Here is a 25,376-nt window from a genome sequence, read left to right as displayed (position 1 = left end):
GACATTTTCACACTGAGTGGTATTATAGATTTCCCTTGCTGCCAAAAGAAAAGGTTAGTGTTCACAGAAGTGATGCTGACATTCGCAGTGCTTTGAAATGCTGATCAGATGTATGATTTTTTCAGAGATGTTGAGAAGACTATTACCTGCTGCACACTGTGCTGGTTTCCTTGCATCACACTTATTTCCAGTAACTTGAGTTTTCCAAATCCTCTGTCCTGTCTCCTCTCCCTGGCCCTGTGTGGGCAGAGTGCTGGGTGGGAACAGCAGGGAGGAGAAGCCCAGCTCCACAGTGTTTCTTCTCTTACAGAGAGACTGTTCTTTGAGAGCGGATAAACTCAGTTTAAAATTAGTTTTAAACTAGGTTCTTATTCCAGTCCACTGAGGCTACAGCACCTGTGCCATGGTGTGAAAAAGCAGAGCCAGTGATTCCTGTCTCCACAGTGATGTAGACTTGGACACACCGCTCAGTTGGACTAAAATTGCCTATAAGGGGGAAAATGCTGGGGCATTGAACTCAGCACAGCGAGGAAACTATCCTCAGAGTCAAAAGCATAATGACGAATAGCATAGAATAAGCAGTAGTAGAATAAGGTTATTTTTAAAAAGGCGATTTCTTTCATTACGTACAATTTTGTGTCTATTCGTTGTCCCCAAATACTTGCAGCTAGGAATGAGAAATTTGTCTTTTATTTCTCCAACGGATACTGCCTTACTTTTAAATTTGAGACATCTTATGTCTCAGTTTATCACTGTCTTTATGGACACTGCTATTGAAATGGTTTCAGTCTCCCTTTTTTTCTTTTTGCTTTTTTTGTGTGCTTTTTTTTTCATGAGTCATCAGCGAGGTTTGCAGTGATAGGAATTTGCAATCATAACAAGAAGACGTCAAGTCAGCATCAGGAAAGCTCATGCCAGAAACATCCCATCCCATGTGATAAGTGCTGTTCTCCAAGGGAAACCTTCATCTTTTCAAACATGACCTTGTGATGTGTGTGTGAATCTTCATCTTCTCAAACATGGCTTTCTGATGTGTGTGTGAGAGAGAAAAATAAAGTGGTTTTGCAACAATGCATAGTTCTGGTTTATGGGTGGTAATGCGGTTTGCTGTGAGTTTGTTCTCTGGGATGCACTCAGTGGTTTGACACCAAATTGTAGTTTCTTGAGCACACAACAGAACTTATATGAACAGATGGAATTTAACAACAGTTAGATGTGAAAAATGCAATTGTTTTATTGATGGGAACAGATAAGAAGTGGGTCCATCTAGGGAAAATACTGACATTTTAGCAGGACCCTCCAATTCCTGTCTGAAATGCTGATAGCACTTAAAAATACTAAATTACTAACCTTCCTGTAATCTGACATTTTAGAACTCTGTAAAACACCTTTTGGTGTTTCCATGCTGCTGTCAATGAACTCTGTTATCTTCAAAACCCTGCGATCCCAAATGGCCGGTGAGGAGTTTACAGCAACAAAACGTTGGAGAAGAAGGGAGATGCAGCTGTTACTGTGACCTGTCCTCTAGCATGTGTGAGCCTGGGTTTAGGGGGCTTTTTCTGAATGGTACTTTGACACATTCATCTGCCATAGATAAACATGCACATGCAATTGCCACTGATCATAAATCTGGTAGGTTCCAAGGGAGCGAGTGCTATGGTGAGAAAGCCAGTCTTATGGATGAGTGGAGCCTTCCATATGCAGCATGCATCTCTTCTAGTCCCTAATTCTAAGCCCCACTTTATTTCCTGGGCAGGGAGTACGTACACTGGTGCTGGTCTTTGCTGTGTTATTTCTGTGTGGCTCTTCAAAGTGTAAGAACAGGAGAATGTGACCTGTGTGCTTTGAAGCCATGGTGAAAGTAGGCAGAAGTATACTTGTGCTGTACGTGATTTGCTGAGTGGTTTGCATGAGCAGTGGGTTGAGGATGATCTGAAGTTTACCCCGTGGTGGTGTGAATACAGGACTGGCATTGCTGCTAGGAGATGTCTGCATGCCTGGTCAGAGAAATTAAGTGAGAAAAGCACAGCCTTGTGCATTGGTGTCTCTGAAAGTATGATGCAATGCCCAAGTGAACTTAAAGCACTCCCGTGAACTAGTTCTGCTGTAGTCTTTCAAGCAGATTAACCACCTTGTTCGTGCCCTGCCCATGCCACCCCACCTCCCCTTCATCAGTGTTCACAAAGATTTCACAATTCTTTTTGGAGATATAAATTCAGAGATAATATATGACAGTATTTGTCAGTTGTTAAGACCATGGCATATGCTTTTTGTGCCTTTTTTGGCAATGCCTATTAGAGCTGATGGAAGATAAAATTCTTCTTTTACCCAGAGACAGCTCTTCCTGCAGCGAAGCGATCAGCTCAGTCTGCAGAGTTGGTCTCTTGGCTGCACTTCTGCCCTTTCTCTAGGCTGTTTAGGAAAGTTGCTGTGCTCTGCAGAGAGAAAAACAGATTCCTCCAGAGTGTTTTCCCTGTGTTTTTGTGTTGCTGGGGCTGCTTTCTGGTCTGCACATGCCTGAAGGAAGGGGATGGGCCAGGGCTTTTCCCCTGATGTTACTACTTCCCTGGGCTGGTTGGCCGCCCTGAGAAGAAGATTGCGCAGAAGGTGACACTGCCAAGTGATAAGTTCGCAAACACTTAGACTACAAAATTATTCATTCATTTTATATTTATTTTTAGGCTAAGATTAAAACGATACAAAACATGGCCTAAAAAGGAGCCTGCAGACTCTCTGCACTAACTCCTTAAGTTAGCTGTCCAAATATATATTTAGGGACTTAATCTCTAAAAGCGATCCATTTTGCGTGGATCTGCCTTCAGAACCACTAGAAATGCTGGCATCACAAGTGTGTCTCTTTAAATATCTTTAAATAGTGGTATTTTGAGGTGGGCTGTGTATGTGATGCTTTTTTAAATGCAAACCACAACTTTTTGGTTTCCATATATCCATTTTGTCTTCTGTTTTGCTTCAAAGGTTAGTATCCGTAGAATCATTCTGTCTAAAATGAGTTATTTTAAGACTTGACCTCCCAAATATAGGTGGGCTTCAAAAGTAAGAGGAGTATTTCCCCCCAAAACTCATAAGCTGAAAGTCTAAATTATTCTGTTGTTGAAGGAGGCAATTGCAACTGCATTCTACCAAAATATGGGAGAATGTGAAGTGTAAATAAAAACATTTTTAGGTGAAATTCTGAGTAAAAGGCTTAAATGTAAGCATCTCATTTTCTGCCATTATCTGCATTGGAACAAGATGGAAATGGACTCGTGGTATTCCAGTTAGTGTACAGGTGAAGGAAAAACCTTCTTTTATTTAGTCATTATTCTGCTTGTGAGGATGTTTCAGTTTAGATGATTTAGTCACAACAAGCATAAAATCAACAGTTTCAGCAGATGTGAATGAGCATTTCTATTGCTTGGTCCTTCCTTCTTTGATAAACAGGAACTTGTTCTCCCTTGTTAATGTAGAACAAAGGAAAGAAGGCAAGGGGGTGTTGAGTATCATAGGTGGAAGGTTGGGTGTTTGCTTTGTGCTCATACAGCTGAAACATTGATGAATTTCAGAGCCAGATGATGGATTGTGTTTGTGCAAGTAGGGCATTTAGATCTAAAGATGGGTAGATGATATCTTTGCAAAGGATACGTGGTGTTTGCTTTCAAGTGCAGCACTATGCCAATAAGTGTGATACTTAACCCCGAGCATTAGCTGGTTGTGCAAATAGGAGCTTCTGCAGTCACTCAGTGTCATGTGGTTTTGGGGCTGTTTGGAGTAAGATCTGCTTGTTTAGGTCATAGAGCAAACTCTGTTAGCATTAACATCTCGTGCTAATGATGAGATGCTGCAACTCAAGAAAATGAGCTAGAAAATGTAATTGTTCCTTTACATCATAAAAAGAGTTGTTTAACCAAATTCCACTCAGCCACACTTCAGCTGAAGGTGCTGGAGGTTGTAGAAACTTGGCTAAGGAATATAAGAGCTTTACTGACAGGGCAGTTGGATGGGTGAGGGTCTTGAGTCACACAGAACCTGATGTGGACTCCACTATGAGGCTGCCTGTGTGGGACAAGTTGCACAACCTGAAGTCTTGTTTGGTTTATATGTGAGTGCTGAAGCAGCCTTGTAATGTTTTGCAAGACCAGAAGGCAGGAGGAAGAATCCATGGACCCCATGATGTTATTTTTAGAGATGTTTTTGTAGTACATAAGTAAGATGTCAGTTTGCTTAGACCATGCAGATACTGCCCCACCACAAATGCTTTACCTGGGGCTTCCCCATGCAGTGCTGGAGTAGTGTTGAAGTTCTGTGTGCCCTGACGTGTAATTCTTGATTCAGTTCAAGCATGTTAAAGCTTTTAATGCATTGAACAAATACATTCTTCAGAAATATTTTGACAACAGTGTCACTAAGATTATGTGCCTTGCCTTACAGACAGGGCAAGGCTCAAGATTTGCACAGTTATGGAGTAAAAATGTACCCATGCAGTCCCCTCTTGGTGTTTTCAGAAACTGTTGCTTGCCAGTTTTAAGCTTCCCCTCCTTAAGTTTCTAAATTACAGATGTCATTACAGACAGAGTGATTTTGGTTTGTGGCTTTACCATATTGTATCAATTACTGCATTAAAGCTGCAATGTGGTAGAATATAGCAAGGTTCAAGTGGGCATATTGACAGTGAGGAAAAAAATGTTTGACAGCTACAGTTCCTAAAGCAAATAACCATAAAAAGCAGTGAAGTTTTACTTCATATCAGGATTGCTTTTAAGAAAAAAGAAAGTGAAATAGTTTTGTAATAAAATGATGACGTTTGTTTTCTCTTCACTGTATTTGTGCTCTGCTAGGAGGCGCTTGATACTTCACAGAAAATTCATTGGGCAAGAAAACTACATCCCCCATCCTATCCAAAACAGTTCTCAGTTGTGTAAAGCTGAGTAAGAGTGCTTGGCTCTGATACACTTCTGCTTTTTGTAGTGTGCCTGTTTTCTGCCAGAGTATGCTTTCTGGGACATGGTCATTTTGCCATCTGAGGGAGTGCCTAACCATGATTGCTAACATTGCTCAATATTTTAAATTAGCCTGCAGAGAAAAAAAAAAAGGAAAGTTGGACTTAAAAAAATGCACTGCACTTGTTTCTGAAGGAGGATCTTGAGGGGACAGTTAAAACATTTTATTTTCCTTGTTGGCACACTAGTAATATGGTTGATGTAACTAAACACCCTTTCGACTCTATGAGGAAATAGTCACCTCGATAAACTCTGCACTGAGTTACCCTCTGTGGCATGAGCTTCACCGGAATGAGAAAACGAGGTCACACCAAAGGAAAGCAAAGCTTGGTCACCTCCTGACTTTGCGTCTCACACTGGGTTTTTCATGTGTACAAACCAGGAACTGAAGTTAATGAGCCTTATGAGTGTTCAATGAGTTTGAGAGTAAGTTTTTAACCTGCTACACTGCAGGCGAGGGGGCACCTCCAGCTGCCCGGGTGTGGTGTGCTGCAGCAGGAGGGGGTGATGCTCTGTGTTAGACATTTGTACCAAAGTAGCTGATATTAGGGCCCATAGGCTGTGTTCTTTACAAAGCCAACCCAGAAGTTATTCTCTGTTCTAGAAAGGTTATTTTTAAAACAGAAACAGGTAGTTCTGTGTAACAGTATTTTACAAACATGTCAACCTGTCCCGGCTGAGGAAATTACAGATGAGTTGGCGTCAGACCTCATTCTTTAAAAAAAGTTCAGTGGTACCATTGCAAATGGCTTATAAAAGCTGCAACAATCTACCTATTACACAGAATGAAAGGACTTAGCAAACAAAGCATTACTGGCACTACATTTTCTGCAAACCAGGACTGACACAGTGAAGAGATGACCTTGTAATTTTTTTACTGAATGTGTCCCAGTGAACAGAGTGTCTACAGAGCAGTAAGTGCTGGTGTTCTGGCAGTTAGATATAACCTCTATTACTGGAAATGGAACATTTGTGCTATGAAATGCTTCTTACAGCTGATATACAAGGACTTCTTGGACATATTTTTCCAGAATAACATCTTGTTAATGAATAAAGTCATCCAGTTGAATACAGATATCATCTAATATGCCTACTGGAGTGCTTTCATACTAATTAATACTACCATCTATATGCCAGTCTTACTTGTGCATTCCTAACTGGAGTTGCTGCATTGCATGGTGTATGATTTTAACATTAAATAGTCTGCTGAAAATTAGTAGGAAAAAGGTCAAGAAATGTTCTCTCGATGATGCTGTACTTCCTAATTATATGATACAGATATTTAAAGAGCAACTAATTTGAGTCAGAAGCAAGTTTTGAGAGCTGCAGATGCTGCCATTAGTAGTGCCTAGTAGGCACTAGCAGAGTTCTTTGCACTTCGTTGTAGACATGTCTTCTTCCTGTTGTTTCTCATGGGTTCTTTTTTGCAGTCAATCTGTTAAAGTCATTATGTGTAATCATCCAGCATTCCAAGGAGGAAAGAGATATTTGAAGATACAAGGAAGAGGGTGTAAAACAATAAAATAGGTGGGCAACATTGAGGCCTGGATTTTGGCGTGAGTATGGCCCTGTTAGGGTTATTTTACAGTGGCATATCAGCGTACTTGTTTATGCACTAATGTAATGACCTTTTATGGGATTTTTGCTGTTAAGCATATCTTCTATCCATCTCTTTCATCTCCATTTTTAGAGTGATTTAATTTTTTTTCTCAATGCTTACCCATTATTGCTATTCATATTCTAGTGAGACACAAGTGAGAGCTGCCACTCTTGGCTGTAAAGGACAAAGTCATCTTTACACGTGCAGTCTGACAGCCGGCATGAGGGCTGTGGTGACAGGGACTAAGGCTGGGAGCCACCATGGTGGCTCAGTGGGCACCGTGTGGCTGGTGTGGCTGTTCTGCTAGCAGCCTCTCTGCAGGCATGATCTGTTCCTTGGGCATCGGGGTCTGTGTCAAAATGGCTTTGCAGCATGCTCCTCTGGCTTGGCTAGTCCCAGTTTAGAGGGTGAGATACTGAGACCTCTTCTTCCTTCCCAGTCCCTGATGTGCACAATAGCAAAAGAGCTGGGTAAACAGAGGGCTGGCAAAGTGCCCGTGCTCCCCGGAGAAACACCACTGCTGTCACAGGAGTGTAGGTGGTATGATCCTGGTGAGTTTTTCTAGATGTCCCTCTTTGTATTGACAGCACTCCCATCTGCCTCGGGTTCAACTGCAACTACTGTTTTTTAGCTTGACCACTTGTCTTCTCCGGGGTAAACCTGCCTGGGGCTGGCTGTGCTGGTGTACTGCCATGCTGGGCAAAGCACTCCCCTGCAAAGGTACCAGGGCAGCACTCACTGGACAATTTATTCAGTAAAAGAATGTTTTCTGTTTCCCCAGGCAAAACAGGGGATCCTGGTAACTGCATCTGGAGCAGAGTGTGTGCTTTTGCCGGTATAGCAGAGCCGGTCACATACTGCATGACAATACAGACATGGTGGCTAGATGTCCTAGTGCACCTTGGGAGGGAGGTAGTACTGTGGCCAAAATGAAGGTGATGTAACCCTCAGCACTGATGGATTTTCTGTATGGAAAGTTGCAAAGCTTCAAATGCAATAACAGAAGAAATGCTGATGTAAGGGCTGCAGTAGCTGCTGGTGCAGCTTACAGAGTTGGGAGGGGCTCGCTTTTCTCTCTCTGCAAGAAGCTGTGCACCTTTTACCTTCTGCATCACCGAGATTTTTTTCTGAGAGAGGTCCTAACTGGTGGCAAAACCCCACTGGAGGACTGAGTGTGAGTGGGCTGGCGATTTACACCATGTGTTACAGGGTTTTGATGGAGATGTAAGGCTGGAATACCTCAAATCACCTAAAAGTCAGTGCACAGTATAAGGCATGTGTTTGAAATTCCTTGTATATTCATGGAGAAAGCCCTAGAGAGAGAAATATTAGAAAGAGAGGAGAGCTGCCAAACAAGCCAGTGCAAGCTCTTAGGCTTTTATTCCTCAAGCTCTTTTTTTCCTCCCCCTGATATATTTAAATTGCTAAATTCCTTTATGGTTTTCAAAAAGAAATCTTCATTCAAATGATTTAAATTATTTAGCATCCAGAAGAAATTAAACATAAGTGTAACTTTTTGCTGTTTTAACATGAGGTGTAATAAAAGTGCTGTGTATAGTCAATGGCTGTCTGTGGACTTAGAATCATAGATTTGTTTAGATTGGAAAGGACCTCTAAGATCATCAAGTCCAACCATTAACCCAGCACCACCATGTTCACCCCTAAACCATGTTCCCAAGTGCCACATCCACATGTCTTTTGAACACTTCCAGTTATGGTGATTCCACCACTTTTCTGGGCATCCTATTCCAATGCCTGACCACCATTTCAGTGAAGAAATTGTTCCTAGTATCTAATCTAGACCTCCCTGGCACAACATGAGGCCATTTCCTCCGGTCCTGTCTCTGGTTCCCTGGCTAGGCAAGGTCCATCCTTTGAGAGGTGGCTCCGGGTATGTCAACTTTCCTAGAAGTTAATTATCGGCTTGGCATGATGAAAACGAGACTATAAGGTCTATTATAATAAAAAAAGTTTTGGGGGGTCTTTTTGTTGTTTTTTTTTTTTTTTTTCCTCAAAGAAGAGAAGGGAGTCGTGCCTTGAAAGAATATTTCACATCAAATTGGCTGTTGCAGAGCCATGATATTTGAGCTAAATCATCTGGTCAGGTGGAACAAAAAGCAGGTGTAAAGCCTGTCTGTGCTAGCACTGATGCCTGAAAAGTTCTGATAGTTCTGGCTGATGTCCTGAGAAGGACTGACAAGGTGCACTACGATTTATCAGCCCATTTGAATACCTGGTAGAAGAGCGAAGTTGTAATGTGGCTGTGCAGAAGGGCAGTGTAGTCCCTGCAGCTGTCACCTCCCTTTTCAGAAGCAGGATGTTTGGAAGGTGTTGGTCAACAAAGATGCATGTTTCTCTATGAATGGAGCTAATCTCCATTATAATTTTGGCAAGCTATTAATAGAAGATAATTAAATGTAGGAATGAAAATAGGATGTTTGTGTCATACTCCTGGAGCATTATCAATAGTGGGACTTTTTTCGTGAGTAGTTGTGCATTTCTTCAGGGGAGTGTGTGATGCTCTCTAATTGAAATATTAATAGCAGCTAATGACACTGTGGAATGATGGCCTCTTAAATGGAGACATACTATAAGAGCTTTTAATTTGTGTGGTAACTGCATATTAAAAATCTTTGACAATTCTGATGAAGAGCAATTATAGAGCATGAACAGTAGCTGCTCTTTAAAGTTAACCAATTTCCTGAGTTTCATGAATCTGCATTAGATTAATGGCCTATAAAATTTCATTCAAAAATAAGTTTTTACCTGAAGAATAAAAACAACTAATTTAAAAAAAATAATCTTTCAAAACAATTAACTGTCTCTATTGCAAAGCAGTTACTTTCCTGTGAAAACTTTGGTGCAAATTTTATGAGGAACAAGAAAGATGAAAATTGAAAGAAAATCTGTGAGTATGAGATCACTTCAGCATGTGCTAAGAAAGAGGAGCTTGAAAAGAAATCAGTCTTTTCCTAAGAAAGAACTGTTGTGAGAGGATTAGGAAATTATATATAGTACAGTCAAGACCTTTCTGTAGTCACACATTCATACTCCATTTGAAACCCCTGACCTGCTCCTGTTATCCAAGAAGAGAAAAATGAATAAAATTCCATATTTGGAAAACAAATGTTGTATCTCTCTTGAAGGCAAAACATGTACATGCCCTTTGTACTTTCTCATTCCAAGTTAGAACTAATTTTTAAGTAATTCTGTGTACAAAATCCAGCTCTGTCCAGAGGCTCAGGGGGCTTCAGTGCAGCTCCTATCTTTAAAAAATTATAAACTAAGAAACCCCACAGAGTTATATTCCATCATGAATTTTTGCTACTGGAGGCTGGTTGGTGGCCCTGGGAGGTGGCATGTGGCAGTGGAGGGTTAAGCAGCCCAGAGCCCTGTGCAGCTGGGGTGTGAAGCTCAGGCACCACCCCGCACAGGGCAGCACCTTCTAGGGCTGTGCAGCCCTGTGTGTGTCTGCCTTGTTGACATGCTGTTCCATGGAGCCACTCCCTTGGGGCCACTGCTTTGGGCCATATGCTCAGAGGTAGATGGGCACCTATATGAGTGATAATCTCTGGACAGCTTTTGCAGCTGTCCAGACTCTTCACCAGGCTCAGGCAAGCTGAAGAAATAAATGTGCTAACCAGGGCCTGGTTTGAATGATGTGGAAGTAGGGCAGAGAGGGAGAGGAAGGGATGTTGAGACTGTGTCAGGGGAGGTTTAGGTTAGATGTTAGAAAGAATTTCTTTACAGAGAGGGTAATCAGACATTGGAATGGGCTGCCCAGGGAAGTGGTGGATTCTCCGTCCCTGGAGGTTTTTAAGACAAGACTGGATGTGGCACTGGATGTAGCAACCGCAGTGGTAGTGGATCAAGGGTTGGACTTGATATCTTGGAGATCTCTTTCAACCCTGCTGATTCTATGATTTTATGATTCTACTTTGCATGTTTTTATTAAGCCAGTAGTATCTGAGGTTAATCTCACATTAATGTGGATGCTGTAATGACTTCTGATCATTAGTCGCTTCAAAAAATTTTAATAACATGGAAATGTCCTTTTTAACATTTTGTATTTTAATTAATTGCAGATATCTCAGGGAAACTTTTAGTACTGATTGGTTTATGTGCTATGTTTCCTGTTAACTAGATTTTTCCCAATAATCTCTAATCACCTTGTAGCTCTCTTCCTGATTCTAATTACCAAAGCTTTGTATATGATAACAAGCACTTCAGTTCACAAGTGATTGCACAGTTTTCTGAAGTGAACTACTCCAGAAACTTTCAATTACCTTTTAAGTTTCATATACCAACTCATGGTTTCTGCTTACTTATTTACACCTGATGGAAATACTGTCACCCTGAAGCCACAGGAAGCAAAGGGGACTGTTTGAGTGGCAGCAGAGCAGTTTGTTGGCTGGAAGAGGCAGATCTGAATGTGACCTTCAGCTGAATGCTCTTGAGCTTGATTGCGATATGGAAATTACATTCTCTGTCTTTGTGAAGAGAGAAGATGCAGTTTAAACTACTCTTAATGATCTTACCAACATTTTTTCTTCACTCCCCCACTCCCATTCCTGGAATCTAATATAGTAAGGGAATATTTGAAGAATACTTTCCCAATGTATTCATTGCCCATCTCTATCTCTCCATCTGCACTATGAGCAAGATGGAATGATTAATTCAACCTTTAGTAGCACGTGGCCAGAATAAGAGGTGTTGGAATTCACAAGCAGTAAAAGTAGAAGCTCCAAAGACTATATTGAGGATTGTGATACAATATATCCTGTACTGTCTAGGAATATGATGATACTGTCAATACTGTCTTGAAAATCAAAAATAAAATATTTGGTCTTTTGAAAAGTATAGATCATAGTGCAAAGTATAAATTGTTTTCTGTTGTCTTTTTAATTCCTCTGGTGAGATGCTAAGTAGCAGGTAGCAGTATTTTGGTTTTGGTTTGGATTTCCAGTTTGATCATAAGTACATCAGTCTTTCCAATTTGACAAGTTTGATCTCTTTGAAGCAAAGAGATCACTCTTTGCTTCAGTTTCTGTGTATGAAAGTTCTCATAAATCAAATCATTTAGGTTGGAAAATTCCAACAGTTAACCCAGCAGTGCCAAGTCCACCTGTTGTGGTTTAGGAATGGTACTCCCCAGTTTAGTGCTCCCACAGAGACTCTCCAAACCATGCTAGCTCACTTGCTCCCCTCCCTCCCCTCTCTCCTGTGGTGGGATGGAGAGAATTGGAGGCACAAAAGGTAAAGATCATGGGTTGCTATAAGACCAATTTACTGGAAACAGCAATGACATAAGAAAATTAATAGTAACAGCAATACTAATGACAGAGGGTACAAGAAAAGAAATGTTATTGCTCACTGCGGAAACCCCCGACTATAGACAATACCCAACATCTGCCTCCAACTCGAAGTGGGGCCACCCTGCCATGCTTACTTGACCAGAAGGAAACCCTTCTTGTCAGAAGATATTCCCTTCTTCTGCCCCAGCGATGATGTTAGGTGGTATAGGATAACCTCCATATCCTAGCCATACCCTCTCCTGGCTACTGCAAAAATTAACCCTGTCCTGACTGGAACCAGGACACCACCACCAAACTATGTCTCTAAGTGCCACATCACATCTTTTAAAAAGCTCCAGGGATGGCGATTCAACCACTTCCCTGGGTGGCCTGTTCCAATGCATGATAACCCTTTCAGGGAGGGCATTTTTCCTAGTATCCAATCTAAACCTCCTCTGGCACAACTTAAGGCCATTTTCTTTCATCCTGTCACTTGTGACCTGTGAAAAAAGGCCGACCGCCACCTTGCTGTAACTTCCTTTCAGGTAGTTGTAGGGAATGATAAGGTCTCCCCTGAGCCTGCGTTTCACCAGGCTAAGCAACTCCAGCTCCCTCATGAGACCTGTGCTTCAGACCCTTCACCACCTTCATTGTCCTTCTCTGAACACTCTTCAGTACCTCAATGTCTTTTATATAGTGAAGGGCCCAGGACTGAACACAGAACTTGAGGTGTAGCCTCACCAGTACTGAGTACAGGGGGACAATCACTGCCCTGGTCCTGCTGGCCACACTATTCCTGATACAGGCCAGGATGCCATTGGCCTTCTTGGCCACCTGGCTCATGTTCAACCGCTGTTGACCAGCACCCCCAGATCCTTCTCCGCTGGACAACTTTCCAGCCACTCTTCCCGCAGTCTGTAGCATTGCATGGGGTTGTCGTGACCCAAGTGTAGAACCTGGCACTTTGCCTTGTTGAAACTCGTACCATTGGTCTTGGTCCATCAATCCAACCTGTCCAGATCCCTCTGTAGAGCTTTTCTGCCCTACAGCAGATCAACACTCCCACTGAACTTGATGTCATCTGCAAACTGACTGAGGGTACACTCGATCCCCTTGTCCAAATTGTCAATAAAGATATTAAACAGGCCCTGATATTGAGCCTTGGGGAACACTACTTGTTACCAGTCACCAGCTGGATATAACTCCGTTAACTACCACTCTCCAGGCATGACCATCCAGCCAGGATTTTACATAGTAAACAGTATGCCTGTCCAAGCCATGAGCTGCCAGTTTCTCCAGAATTCTGAGGATGAGCATTTTCTGAACTTTGGGTACTATAAATATTCTCCTGACTTGAAGGTTTCCTCCATGCAAGGTGTAGGGACTTGCCTGCTCAGGTTGATTTCTACATTATTTGGGATTGAATCAAGAGTAGTAGCAGACGGTGGTTTTTTTCTTTTGTTTTTTTTTTCCATGAACTCTCTTTGTTAGGAAAGAACCACCATTTACAGTCTTCTGAAATGAGTTTTTTGCACTGCAGTCAGTTATGACATTTACTTAGCCCTTAATGGAGTAACAGAGACATCACTCTTTGCTGGTTCATATTTTCTTCAACATTTCAAACTCACTGCCATCACCCTGTTTTCTTGGTCAAAACTATAATACAAATGCTAATTTTTCATACTCAGACATTAAACTTTAAAACCTTTGGAATTCTGTGCCACATTTTGTGCAGATAACTGTCAAGATTTTTTGAGATAGCTGCGATGTGGTCTTTCCAAGGGAAGACCTTTTCTGAAATTACTCACATTTTGTTTTGTATTTATGGCATCTTACAAAATGATCACTGGATTTCTGAACCTGATATGGAGAAATTTTACATTTACTGTGGACTTAAGTGGGAGGTAAAAGTACCTTTAAATGGCAAATGTTTGTTGAAATTGAAACTTTCTGCTCTCAGATAGGGAGTTACACTGGGAAGGCTTCTGTATGCTCAGTGTATGACTGAGAGCAAGGACTTGAAATGGTTTCTTACATCCTGAAGGATGTAAAGCATTCTCAGATGAAGCCACATCTACTTGTTAACTGTATGTGAAATCTTGGAGCCTGGACAATTTTTGGTTGCTGGTAGAGAGTGAAAAAAACTTCTAATCTCTCTAACTTCTGCAGGATGGGAAAATGAATTCTGCAGGTACTAGACTATGCAGAGCTATTTTCATTACCCTATTTAAATCTCCTGGGATAAGCTCCTCTTTTTCATCTCTTATTTCGCAACAGGAAAAAAATATAATTACATGATGACATGACTTGAAGAGCATTGGGAAGTTTTACATAAAATGACATTGCCCAAGGTATTGCACAGTTACATTTACCCAGAGGGAGGGAGTATGGGAGTAAGTATCAGTAAATCTGTTCAAAAGATAACCAGATGCTTTTTCTTGATTTAAAGATACACCTGTATATAACTTCCCTATCTTTACTGTGACTGGAGTGAAAGAGAAGAAAGTCAAAGAGTAAGATTTAATAGGTAAATATATAAAAGGAATGAAAGATAAGCAGGGCAGAGAATACATGGCAAATGGAAATATGTCCTTCTTTATTCTTGTGATAGTATTTTCCCATGTAAGAAATTATATGGGTAAATGGATCCTTTAAATATATGCATATGTAGGGATGATTACTTTCTTCTTGAAGCTAGTATTCAGTTTCTTCTCCTTATATTTTTAACAAGTCCAGTAATCTTTCATATGCAGGCTGTGTCTGTCCAGTATGCTGTAAGGAATTAGTGGGATCTCTTCAAATTATTGCAACAACCATTCTGCCCTTATTTCACAAAATCCTGTGTTAGATGTTTGTGAAGTGCCTTTTATGAGCGAAGCTGAGACTGCTCACATATTGATAACCATGGCTGAGCTGAATGAGTGCTGTGCCTTGTCAGCGCATGGTGGTGTCTCCTATGCCTCTTCTGTCCAGCTTCAGGGCAGCAAAGCCCTCTCTTCCAAGTGAAGGCAATGTTTCATGACCTCATCCGAGTCCCTCGTTGGAGTGTGCCCCCAAGACAAAATGATTGCACAGCAAAATATGCCATATGTGGGGTAACAGCAGTGGGTAGTCTGGTGCCAGATATTCTTGCACAAGTTTGTCAATATGTAGTATCAGCCTTTATCTGATATATCCTTGTTCTTTGTTTCTCCAGCAAAAAACCCCCAACTGACTTAAACCAGGAATAGCAAGGATATATAAGACAAGGTCTACTGTGTAATGGCAGAAGTTGCTTAATGACTTGCAGAACCTTAATTTCACTAATATAATTTTTACTTGAAGATCTAAGGCAACTTTTCAAATTCTTGATTCTTTCTCTCCCTTCCACCCCGCTCCCAGGGATTGTGTACTCTCCTATTCCTACACATTCAGTTGAGAACTTTACTCGCAGGGCAGATTGTGGGCAAACCTGGAGTCCTGATGAATTTTTAGCAGATTTTCATACTGCACTCTGATATTTTCCAACTGACTGATTTGTATAATGGTATGTTCAATCTATCTATTTGGTAATCATAAAAAATTAGATTCAAATCTCCTATCTTTAGATAAATTTTGGCTAAAGGAACAAAGTACTCAAAAATGGCAAACATGGCCAGAAGTAAGATTTAGGGCTCGGGAACTACACCCTCCCATCTGCTTTTGCTTTCTTTTACCTTAGGGCAGCTCCATATTTGTTGGGATCAAATTTCCTAATATCTCTCTGTCAAAATCAGCCTGAACTTGTATTGTAAAAAGCTGAGATATATGCTTCATCAAACCATTTTTCAATGCAGCCTTGTTTCCCATTGTCTGAAAGAAGGCCATTCAGAAATGGCAAGGAAACTTCCCAAATTAACCATTCTCTTTAGTTTCCTCCATTCTCAGCCTCTTCTTTCTTGGTGGGTGGGAAGGCACAACATTCGGCATTTTTTTCAATGACCCTGATGCGGAAGGTCTGCATAGGGTTTATTGGAGGAAGAGGTTCTTCACAGTCAGAGCAAAGACAGCATAAATCTGATTGGAAAATTACCATGTGTATTGTTTTTGAAAACTGTAATTATCTTTTTCTCCATGCAGCCCTTCTGCCAAGTCTAGCAGCATTATGAAGTCCAAGATCAACATATTTGACAAATAAAGGAAAAGCACTCAGGCTTCAGTCAAAAGATGTATGAAAATGCGGCTTCCCTTGGCTCTTGTAACCAGGCAGGACTTCTTCACTTGCAAACACTCCAGTCATATGCTCTGAAAAACAGGGCACTGAAATACATGTGCATGTGCAGAGGAAGTATTTTTTGATGACTTCGACAAGTCTTACCTTTCTAGCATCTATGGATTCAGAGCCTTGACTGACCCCACAAAACCACGGTTGATTTGGATGTGTAAGAGGCCAAGGTTCCTCTTACTGGTGTCCTCACTAGACCTTTTTTTTGCCTTGAGGACAATACCACCGTGCAGAGATTTATGATTGAAGTGCATTAAATTGCTTAGAGCTGTTTTGGAGGTGGGGGGGAAGGTGAAGAGAGGGGAAAGGGGATCGAAGCACTTAAAAATTACCTCATCTTAAACAAAAGCCTTTTTCCTGCATCTTTGAAAGTCTAACATTTCCTTCTGCTTCCTCTTCCACACCCTACCTTCCTCACATTTCTCCCTTTATCTGCATTTATCCTGTCTTTCCAAGAATAACTAGAAGAAATGAAGATAGATGTGTCATGCAAATGAAATTTTTAGAGCAGCTTTCCACTCCCCTTCCCATTGTTGATCCAAACCCTCTTTTCCAAGACCTCTCTTAACAGGTCTTGGATTTTTGACTGTCAAAAATTTTCTCTCTAAAGCTGCCTTATTTTGGGCATTGTTATTTTTCTTTAGTAAAAAGTACTTAATTAAGTACTGTAATGCTGGCAACATAACTTTCATCTTACTACTGTACCAGTTTATCTTGCATCTTTTCTAATATTTGGGGGCTTTTTTACTATAGTTAGGTCTTGCTGAGGATACTGGTTGGAGTCTAATAATACCTGTTGCTATCGGATACCTCCCAAGGCTCTCCAGTATGTTCATGAGGTGAAAAATAAAAGGAAAATGAGCCATTCTACTTATTAATCCTTTGTAGTATGACTCTTTCATGTATTAAATGAGATATCTAGGGCCAAGTCCTGGAATTGTTTTTGGAAACTTGTCTCTCAGGCTTCTGTGAAGGGCTTGTCATCTTGCCTGTAAATGTTATCACTTTATCCTTGTAAGCAAGCTGGCATGCTTGTCAAAAAGATAAACAAATGTTATAAAATTAGAGCAGGCTTAAATTTGGGTGGGTTTCTTTTTTTGTTTGTTTTGGGTTTTTTTTAAAGTTGTTTTCATTGGCAATTAAAAAAAATTCATTAGTCTGGCTCAGCAGATGTTTGCTGCTTACTCTGAGGTAATGTCACTTGTTCCCCTGTTGACAATGTCAGGAAGGGATGAGGATACACATTAGCTCCTTAGCTGGCTCAGCACACTGCTTCTCTAGCCGCCAACTCCCCCGCTTTTATATCATTTGCTGCCGTGCTACACTTCGGCTATTTGTCCAGGCTTGCTGGATATGTGGTGCCTTGGCTTGAGTTACAGTACTGGTTGGGTCCCCAGCTGTTCAGGCAGCCCAGACAAATTGCTGCCAGTGTGTGGGAGCTCTGCTGTATTGTGGATATGCCCACTTCATGGGGCACGGGCTGTGTGTGTGTCTCCCTGTCGGACATCCCAACCTGAAATACAGGCAATGGAACTTCTGTGAGTTTCCAGCATTGGTAAGTGTGAGGTATTGTTTGTTGTCTCATTGGCATGCAGCATTTCAGGATCTCTGTGTGTCTTGTGCATTGGTTAAACAACAAACTTGGTCTTATTGGATGTCAGGGGTTTTGCTGTGGTTTTGTGAGCATTTGTTACCAGTTGTATTCCCTGTCGGTTTCTCTGTGGGAGCCTTATTAAATTAGGTCTTCCCCTGGCTGCTGAAATTCTTACAGCCGTCTGGCTGCTGCTGTTTTATTTATAGTACCTTGAGATACTATGAATTTGTAGGGCAAGGGACACATTTCCATGGTTTGGTTTCTCCTGCTGTTCTGGTTCTTCAACACCTTTCTCTTCCCATGAGTAACTCCAGGCAGCCTCTCTCTGGTACTTCCATTTCCTCATAATTCCTGACAAAACCTAGGAGGCTTGACACCTATCTGATGCAAAACTCCAGTTGTGCTTGGAAACAGGTGCTCTCCCTGGGCAAATAAGTCAACCCTTGCACAATGCATCCATCGATTCGAGGTACGTTGGACCTGCTGGCCATGTGCCTGTGGATCTGCATGTGAACATGACAGTTGTTCATCAGTGGAAGGTCTGATGGTCTCAACTGCTGAAACCAGCAGGATACCTTTTCACAGGACTAGTCAGGCTGGTTGCCACCTACTTGGTTACCAGCCTTAAAGGCCTTCAATCTTGATTGCATATTGATGCTCTTTAGAAAAGTGATTGGAAGCAGCAAAGGCAGAAATGATTTTGGTATTCAAATTTGGGAAGACTATTTGCATTTGAAAGATCATCTGCACAGGCTTAGGACAGGCTTAAGGCAAGCACAGTTTGTCTGGTTTATTTGTCAGGACTTGAACACCTGAAATTTTCTTCTGTTAGGATAGTCCTGGAATGACTTTTTGAGTCTGGCCCCTGTTTACTTGGTTTATAACAAACCAGAACTTTATGGAGATGTTACTGTAAGGCACATACAAAAGGCTATTGCTGAGAGCTGCATGGGTTCCCCAGCACTTTACTAGTTGCCTCTCAGAGTCGCAAATGAATTATTTTTCTGCTTAGAAGGGATCTTAATGGCTATAATCTCAGTATCGCCACCGTGTAAATCAGGGAAAAAGAGTCGGAATATTTTGCAGTAGGAAAAACTACTCAATAATTTCATGGTAGACTGAACTATATGAATTCTTTATCCAACTAGAAAAACTTGATTGTGCTTTATCCTGTGTCCACATGAAGACTACCAATTACAGTTTACTCTCTTTTTCTTACTCAGTGTTGCTGAGTGCTCCAAATTTGGCTCTTGTTATTCAGTCATCAAACTAAATATTCATTGTGGGTTCTCTTATTTTTTTCTTTCTTTTTTTTTTTTTTTCCATCTGTGGTTCTGCCAGTTACCTTCAGGCCTAATATTTGCATGTAAATTATTCAGTTATAGGAAGAATGAAAAAAAATAACTGTTAGGATTTGTCTGCAGGGATCTCTCCAGCACAAATGCCACTGAAGTTCCTGCACTGAGCGGCCAGTTCAGGAGGTTCAGGTGGGTTCCAGCATGGCACATCACAGATGGACACTCTGATCAGCTTTTTGGATGCCTTCAACCATGCTTGATTCTTGCCTGATAAGGGCTGGAGACTGATTAAGACAATCCAAATTCTGCCCTTGGCCTTCGATGTGTTAAAAAGAGGATTAATGAGGAGATTAATATAAAGATATTATATTTTAATGTCCACATGACTCATAATGTGCCACAATGCAGATTCTGGATTAGTAGGGTAGGAGATGGAACTTTGTAAAAATTTGATGCAATTTGCTTTTCATAAACTTTTAGTACTTTTTCTTTTTTTTTTCTTGACCTCAAACACACTGTGATGTAAAGATTACAGAATACTAAAGCAAATAACTCTCAAAGGGAACTCTTCTTCTGAAGTTTGCATTGTCTGTGTTCACATAGTGCATTTCTGCAAAAAAAGAGAAAGTTTAATGCCTCAGTTTTGATTTGGCTACTTCCATGACCCCCATCCTACCCCAGAGTTGAGATTTTGCTGGCAGGAACTGGTCATTGAGATGGAATTGGTCATTGACATGGGTCTGCATGCTTTCTTATTTCTCTGTGGTCTTGGCAGTTGCAGAGACATCCTGACAGCCCTCTTTTAGAGTCCCTCGAAAATTAATATTTTTAAAAATTATAGAATTGCCTTACATTCTTTGTAGTATTCAATTTGTGTGAGGATGTCTCTGTACATAGAAGTTATTTCAGATTAAGAAATTTGTTTGAAAGGACAATAATTCTTTTAAAATAGCTTCACATCTGGACAGAATAAATCTGCCTTTATTTTTCTGTTTTAGGTTAATCCACTTGCAAAGTAAACAGGCTTATTTTGTCCAAATACATTGGAATTCAGGCAGAACCTGCAGCCTGGGAGAAGCTTCTCTTGGAGGTTGATGTGATAAAGCAGCACGTAAGGACTGCAGGCTTTGAACACAAAGGAAAATTAACAGCTAGAGCTTGGTCAGGGGATTTCATTAACACAGGGCTGTAAGGTTCTCATGTCCCACAGTGAGATCACTGGCATTCTGCCTCTGTACTTGAGATCAGTATCTACCTCCATACCAGGAGCAAAAGCAGAGAACCAGCTCGGGTGATTTAAATGAGGTGCAAGAAGCGCCAGGGGGAACCTCCCCAGGCATTGCAAAGCTGGTGGGTCTCCACTGCCTCCTGCCTGGGGGGCTCCAGCCTCCAACTGCACTGGGCTCAACCTCTAGCACAAAATAAACCAGTATCTGCTTAAAAACCAGGCTGAGCCCAGGTCTACTTTGAGTTTCATACTGGGTTTCGTCATGGAAGAGGTGTTTTCACACTTGAAAGGTGGATGTTCTGCAAACTCCACATGACACTGGAGTTCTAGTGGGAGCAGGCACTAATAAACTGCCTTTCACTAGAGTTGCCACTATCTCACATGCACAGCCCTGGATTTGATCTTTACCACTTTTATTGATGTAAATATTATCTGTGTTTCATTTTCATGGAGATTCATTTTACATTAAGCTATCTGACTTGATGGTAACTGTACACATTTTAAAAATTAATAAAACCTAGGAATTAATTGAGGAATTTTTTTGGTTCTCTCCCACCCCCAAGATGTTTGCATTTCCCATTTTGACTGAAGTGAGTGGATAGACTGAGATGTGCCATGCAGTGTTATGTCTGTTCAAAACCATGCTATGTGGGAGCTGTATCCTGTACCCATTGTAAATAAAACAGAAAATGTCTATTTATCTATGTGTCTGCAGCTCTTATTACTCCCTTCCTGGGTGCTTTCTTGGGTTCTTGGAGCTAGCTGCTACAAGCAGACCTGTTTTAAAAAGAACGTGTCTCTGCAGCTGAGTGAGTCTGTCCATCTGTCATGCTCTTCATTGCAGGCTGGTAGTGTAGCTGATTTAAGTGGCCATTAGGACCAAAAAATTCTCGTTTTCTTTGCAGGCCTCATGGACAGGGTAGGACTGGGCATTTTCTTTCATTGTCCTCTGCTAAGCACCACTTCATCAACGTGATATCCTTTATCTGACTTCTGACTTCTCATTTTCCTTCATGTCATTGCCCCTTCCCCGGTCCTGACTTGTCTTTCTCCTTTTGTTCCATTGATTTTTTTCTAAGTGAATAATTTTGCATTAAAATGTTACTTCTTATTCAATAGGTAGATATAGTGGTGCACTAATGGAAATGAGTGACAGCCCCTGTGTGCAACGTATGACATCCAAATGTCAGGTCAGCAGTATGGTAAGAAGACAGGAAGCAAGGGGAGGCATGGGCAGGCAGAAGAGGAGGAGAAGGTACTCAGGCCCAAAAGAATGCATTTTCTCTTGAGGAGATTTCTTTTGGACCTGTGGGCATTTTATTTAGAGTTTGTGATTAGAAATATTTTTGGTGGATATTGCAGGGCTGCTTATGACTAAACTGAAACCCCTTAGGAAAGCTCTTGGTGAAGTTTTGTTTAGCTTGAGTGGCATATGTCAGGACAATCTGTGTGCATGGATATCACTGTAACTGGAGTTAACTTTCAAATACTTGCAAACAATTCCACTCTGCGTGGATGGAAAGAATCACAGTTACCTGAAGAGAATGGAAATTCATGTTGAATTGTTATTGTTATGTAAAGAACTATGTTTCAGAAAAGGTGAAACCTGGATCTTTTTTGAAGTTGCTGTGAAGAAAGCAGCTTGTATCGGTGCTAGGCCTGCGTTTCATAACCATGTAAATATGAGTTTGTGTTGTACAACAAAGTGATCCCCTAAAAACCTAGAAATCAAAATAGAAAGTCCTTTGATAGATGAGAGTTGGCATCTTTTGAACATTTGTTATCTATAGCATTGCCTACAGACAATGCACCAGAGCAAAATGAAATATTCAGTGCCATTTTCCCTGTGCAAATACACAGCTTCTACTCAAAAGCAAACAGAAATTCGCCTTGGTCACCTGAGGACCACGTGATGCTTCACAGGAAGCATTTGCCACCTCGTAAAAAAAATTGTAGTTGATATTTGACATAATTAATGCCTTCCCCAAGCAGTTACATTATCCTGCCTTTGCTCTCCTTTGGCTGCAAGACTCCCTCCATGGTAGAGGGATGTGCTGGGCGACCTGCACTCAGCGTGAGAGCTTGTACTTGGGATGGCAGCCACCCTGCTGGGAGACCATTCCAGCCACTCTTTGGCTCATTTGGCAAGTCTAAGGGCTGCCTGGGGATGCAGGAGACACAGGCTGTGCCTAAGCCATCCCTATAGCAGAGAGAGTTTGGGAGCATACCCTGCCTGCTGGGTGGTCTGTTACCCTGGGTTAAGGAGTGCTTGTTGAGGTTGAGGCAATGTGGGGCTGACAGTGGGTATCGAGGATGCTGACTTCTGTGGCAGAGGCTGGTGGGGGTGGGAAAAGCAGATGGAGGTTTTCTTGCAAAAAAATTGCCTACTCCTTTCTGTGGGGCTCAGGACCCAGTGATTTCCAGGAGAGAAAGTGCTCAGCTATGCAGGGAAATTAGGTCAGCTGCCTCCTGCCCTTTAGATGCGTCACCTTTGACTGAGATGTTTTCTGTTTCCTTCATGTTACTGGCAGAGGCCAGTCTTCTGTCGCTGAAGAAGTTTTCAGGATATATGCTGCTGATTGAATTTTTTTCCCTGTACGCATAAACTGTCCTTGAGCTGACTTGTAACTGCTGTCACCTTGCTCTTTAACGGAGTTATGATGGAAATTTTAAAGCACAGATGACTGCAGGATGACAAAATGCATACAAATAGAAATGAGAAAATTTCTGAAGTGGGTGTTTGCCTTTTGTGTTGTCAACCTCAGTCTTTCATGAACTGTTCATACTGGAAAATTATAGTGCAGTAAATAATGGCAGATACTCCATAGTTTTTATTTCTATGCAGTTTGCTTCTGAGATTGTTTACTGGACTGGCTTGAGTGGTCTGTTTAATATATGCTCTTTAAAATACATCTTAACTTCTTAATTGTGTTACTATTGCAAACTAAACTTGCATTGTTTCTTTTTTCCTCATATAGTTTTCCCTACACAAAATGGAAAGGTTGCTATAGTGACTGGAGGAACTGAAGGAATTGGTTACCAAACTGTGAAGCATTTGGCAAGACTTGGCATGCATGTGATAATAGGTAAAGTCATTTTCTTAATAAACTTTTTGTTTCAGAAAGTGTTTATTTTTTTTTTCTTTTAAGGAGTATTCTCTTTCCAGCATAAGTAAAGATATGTCAGGGGAAGGCAGGAGAGTGTTTTACTAGCACTTAACACAAATAAAATTGATTTATGTTTTGCTTTGCAAGATCTTAGAAAAAAAGTGGATGGGATTTTTTTTCTGCAGAACTTGGAAGAATTCTACTACCTTATATAAGAAGTAAATAATAAAAAAAACCTTAAAAATATGGATATTACACAAATATTTTATTTTCTTGTTACTGAGGATGGATTATGCCTCAGCGTTAGGGTGCGTTAAGAGGAGAACTAATGAAAGCCTTGAAGGAATACTACAGTGTTTAATGGGGGATGATCTGTGTTATACGGGCAGAGTTGTAAGGGCCCTTATAACTTCATCTATGTAAAAATTGCACGTTTACTTCTCAGTTTGTCACTGTAGGTGCCCTTTGTAGGCAAGGCAAGGAAATAAATACCTTAAGAGGTTCAGTCATGTCAGTCTAAGACAGAGTGGGCAACTCACCTTCTGGAGGTGCCTATGTTAGACTGAGACATCTGAAATTAGGATACGTGAATTTCTATAGGAACTCAAAAAATGTCCTGTGTGCACAATATCTTCTTTCTACTGCAGACAGTATTAGTGAGACATTTTTCCTATTTTTCAAAGCTTTCTTTACTACATGTACATATTTATGCACTAATATATCTACTAAATCAGTAACATGAGTACTTACATGTTTAAAACACTACATTTTGTTCACTTTATCTTTCTTGAATTAGATTTTTACCTAAACCACTGTAACTTTCACATCGTAAAGTCACTGAAGATTGCTATTTCATTATACACTAGCAAGCTGGTGATACCATTTTGTTCAGCTTTTATACAGAATGTGCTCTCTCTAAGGTTTTGTATACACATCTTTAAGAAAAAAAACAACCCCCACCAAACAATGAATGAGAGCATAGTAGCCATGTACTTTTATTCTAGTGCAGTCAGTAACACTAATGGAGTTGTTTTGGAATCGTACTAGTGTAATGCAGAATACCACTTACTCATACATGTTTTAATAGATGTGTCAAAACCTGAATCTGCAAAATGCAAGTAGATACTGCTGTATGTAGCTAGATGCTTGATGTTGCTAATGTAGCTAGATGTAGCTTATGATGTCAGCATTAATATTTCAGTAAAATTGCTTTTCATGTTTAAGGTGGACTGCAAAAAATGTTCTCAGTGGGAAAACAAAAAGGCTAATTTTCTTCTCTTTGTGTAGGGTCACGGAAGCATAGAACATTGCTTCTTTTTTAAGATTTATTTTATATCCTTTAAGGTTTAGGATATTCTGTGTAACAAAATTCAGTGTGAGAGTTTTGGGAATGGGAGTGTGATGTTTAGGTACAGAATCTCTAAATAAGCTGAAATTTTTCAACTCACAATCACTCCCTCATAGATCTCATTCACTCACGCTTACTCCCATACTCTCACAAGCATCAAGATGTGGTGTGAGCTCATGTGGTCTGATGAGCATCACCTGAGTACGGGAAAATGTATGGCAGCTACTAAGTCCTTATCCTGTCTCTTTGGTTCAGATGGTCAGATGTGCCCAGAGAGGTTGTGGAATCTGTCCCTGGAGATATTAAAAATTTATCTGAATGCGACCCTCTGCAACTTGTTCTAGGTGAAACTGCTTTAGGAGGGAGATTGGACAGAGCTCTCTTCCAAACACAACCATTCTGTGATTCTGGGATCTTTTATATTGTTCACCAGCTCTTAGTACGTTTTTCTTTGTCTGAAATATATAGGCTATGTCTACAGCCTATTTTTTGTGTGGGCTAACAGGAAAAATAATGGTATGGGTGATATGCTGCAACCTGGATGTTATCCTCCTGGTGGCAGGGTGCATGGCCATCTACATCAAGAGTGGCAAGTCTTCTGTGCTGTGGCCTTGACATAAACAACACAGGAACAGTGTTCTCTAAAGATGTCCTTTATTTTTCATCA

At 40.9% G+C, this 25,376-nt stretch overlaps 1 protein-coding gene across 4 annotated transcripts in view; it reads left to right on the top strand.

Moving 5' to 3' along the window:
• ZBED1 (zinc finger BED-type containing 1) overlaps positions 1-25,376 on the top strand; it is a 206,540-nt gene that overhangs the window by 55,453 nt on the left and 125,711 nt on the right. For 2 of the 4 annotated variants that reach the window (XM_051809154.1, XM_051809152.1), the window contains one exon: positions 23,233-23,340. In XM_051809154.1, the coding sequence (XP_051665114.1) occupies positions 23,233-23,340 (108 nt within the window). Of the gene's footprint in view, positions 1-4,707; positions 4,926-5,863; positions 5,912-7,036; positions 7,149-23,232; positions 23,341-25,376 lie in introns of those variants that run through there. The other 2 variants (XM_051809153.1, XM_051809151.1) reach the window with 2 other exon arrangements.

Source organism: Manacus candei, unplaced genomic scaffold, assembly GCF_025592945.1.
Source record: "Manacus candei isolate 608988 ecotype Guabito, Panama unplaced genomic scaffold, ASM2559294v1 h1tg000075l, whole genome shotgun sequence".
Lineage (NCBI taxonomy): Eukaryota > Metazoa > Chordata > Aves > Passeriformes > Pipridae > Manacus > Manacus candei.
The sequence above is the reverse complement of the archived record's forward strand: the minus strand, read 5'-3'. Positions and strand labels throughout refer to the sequence as shown.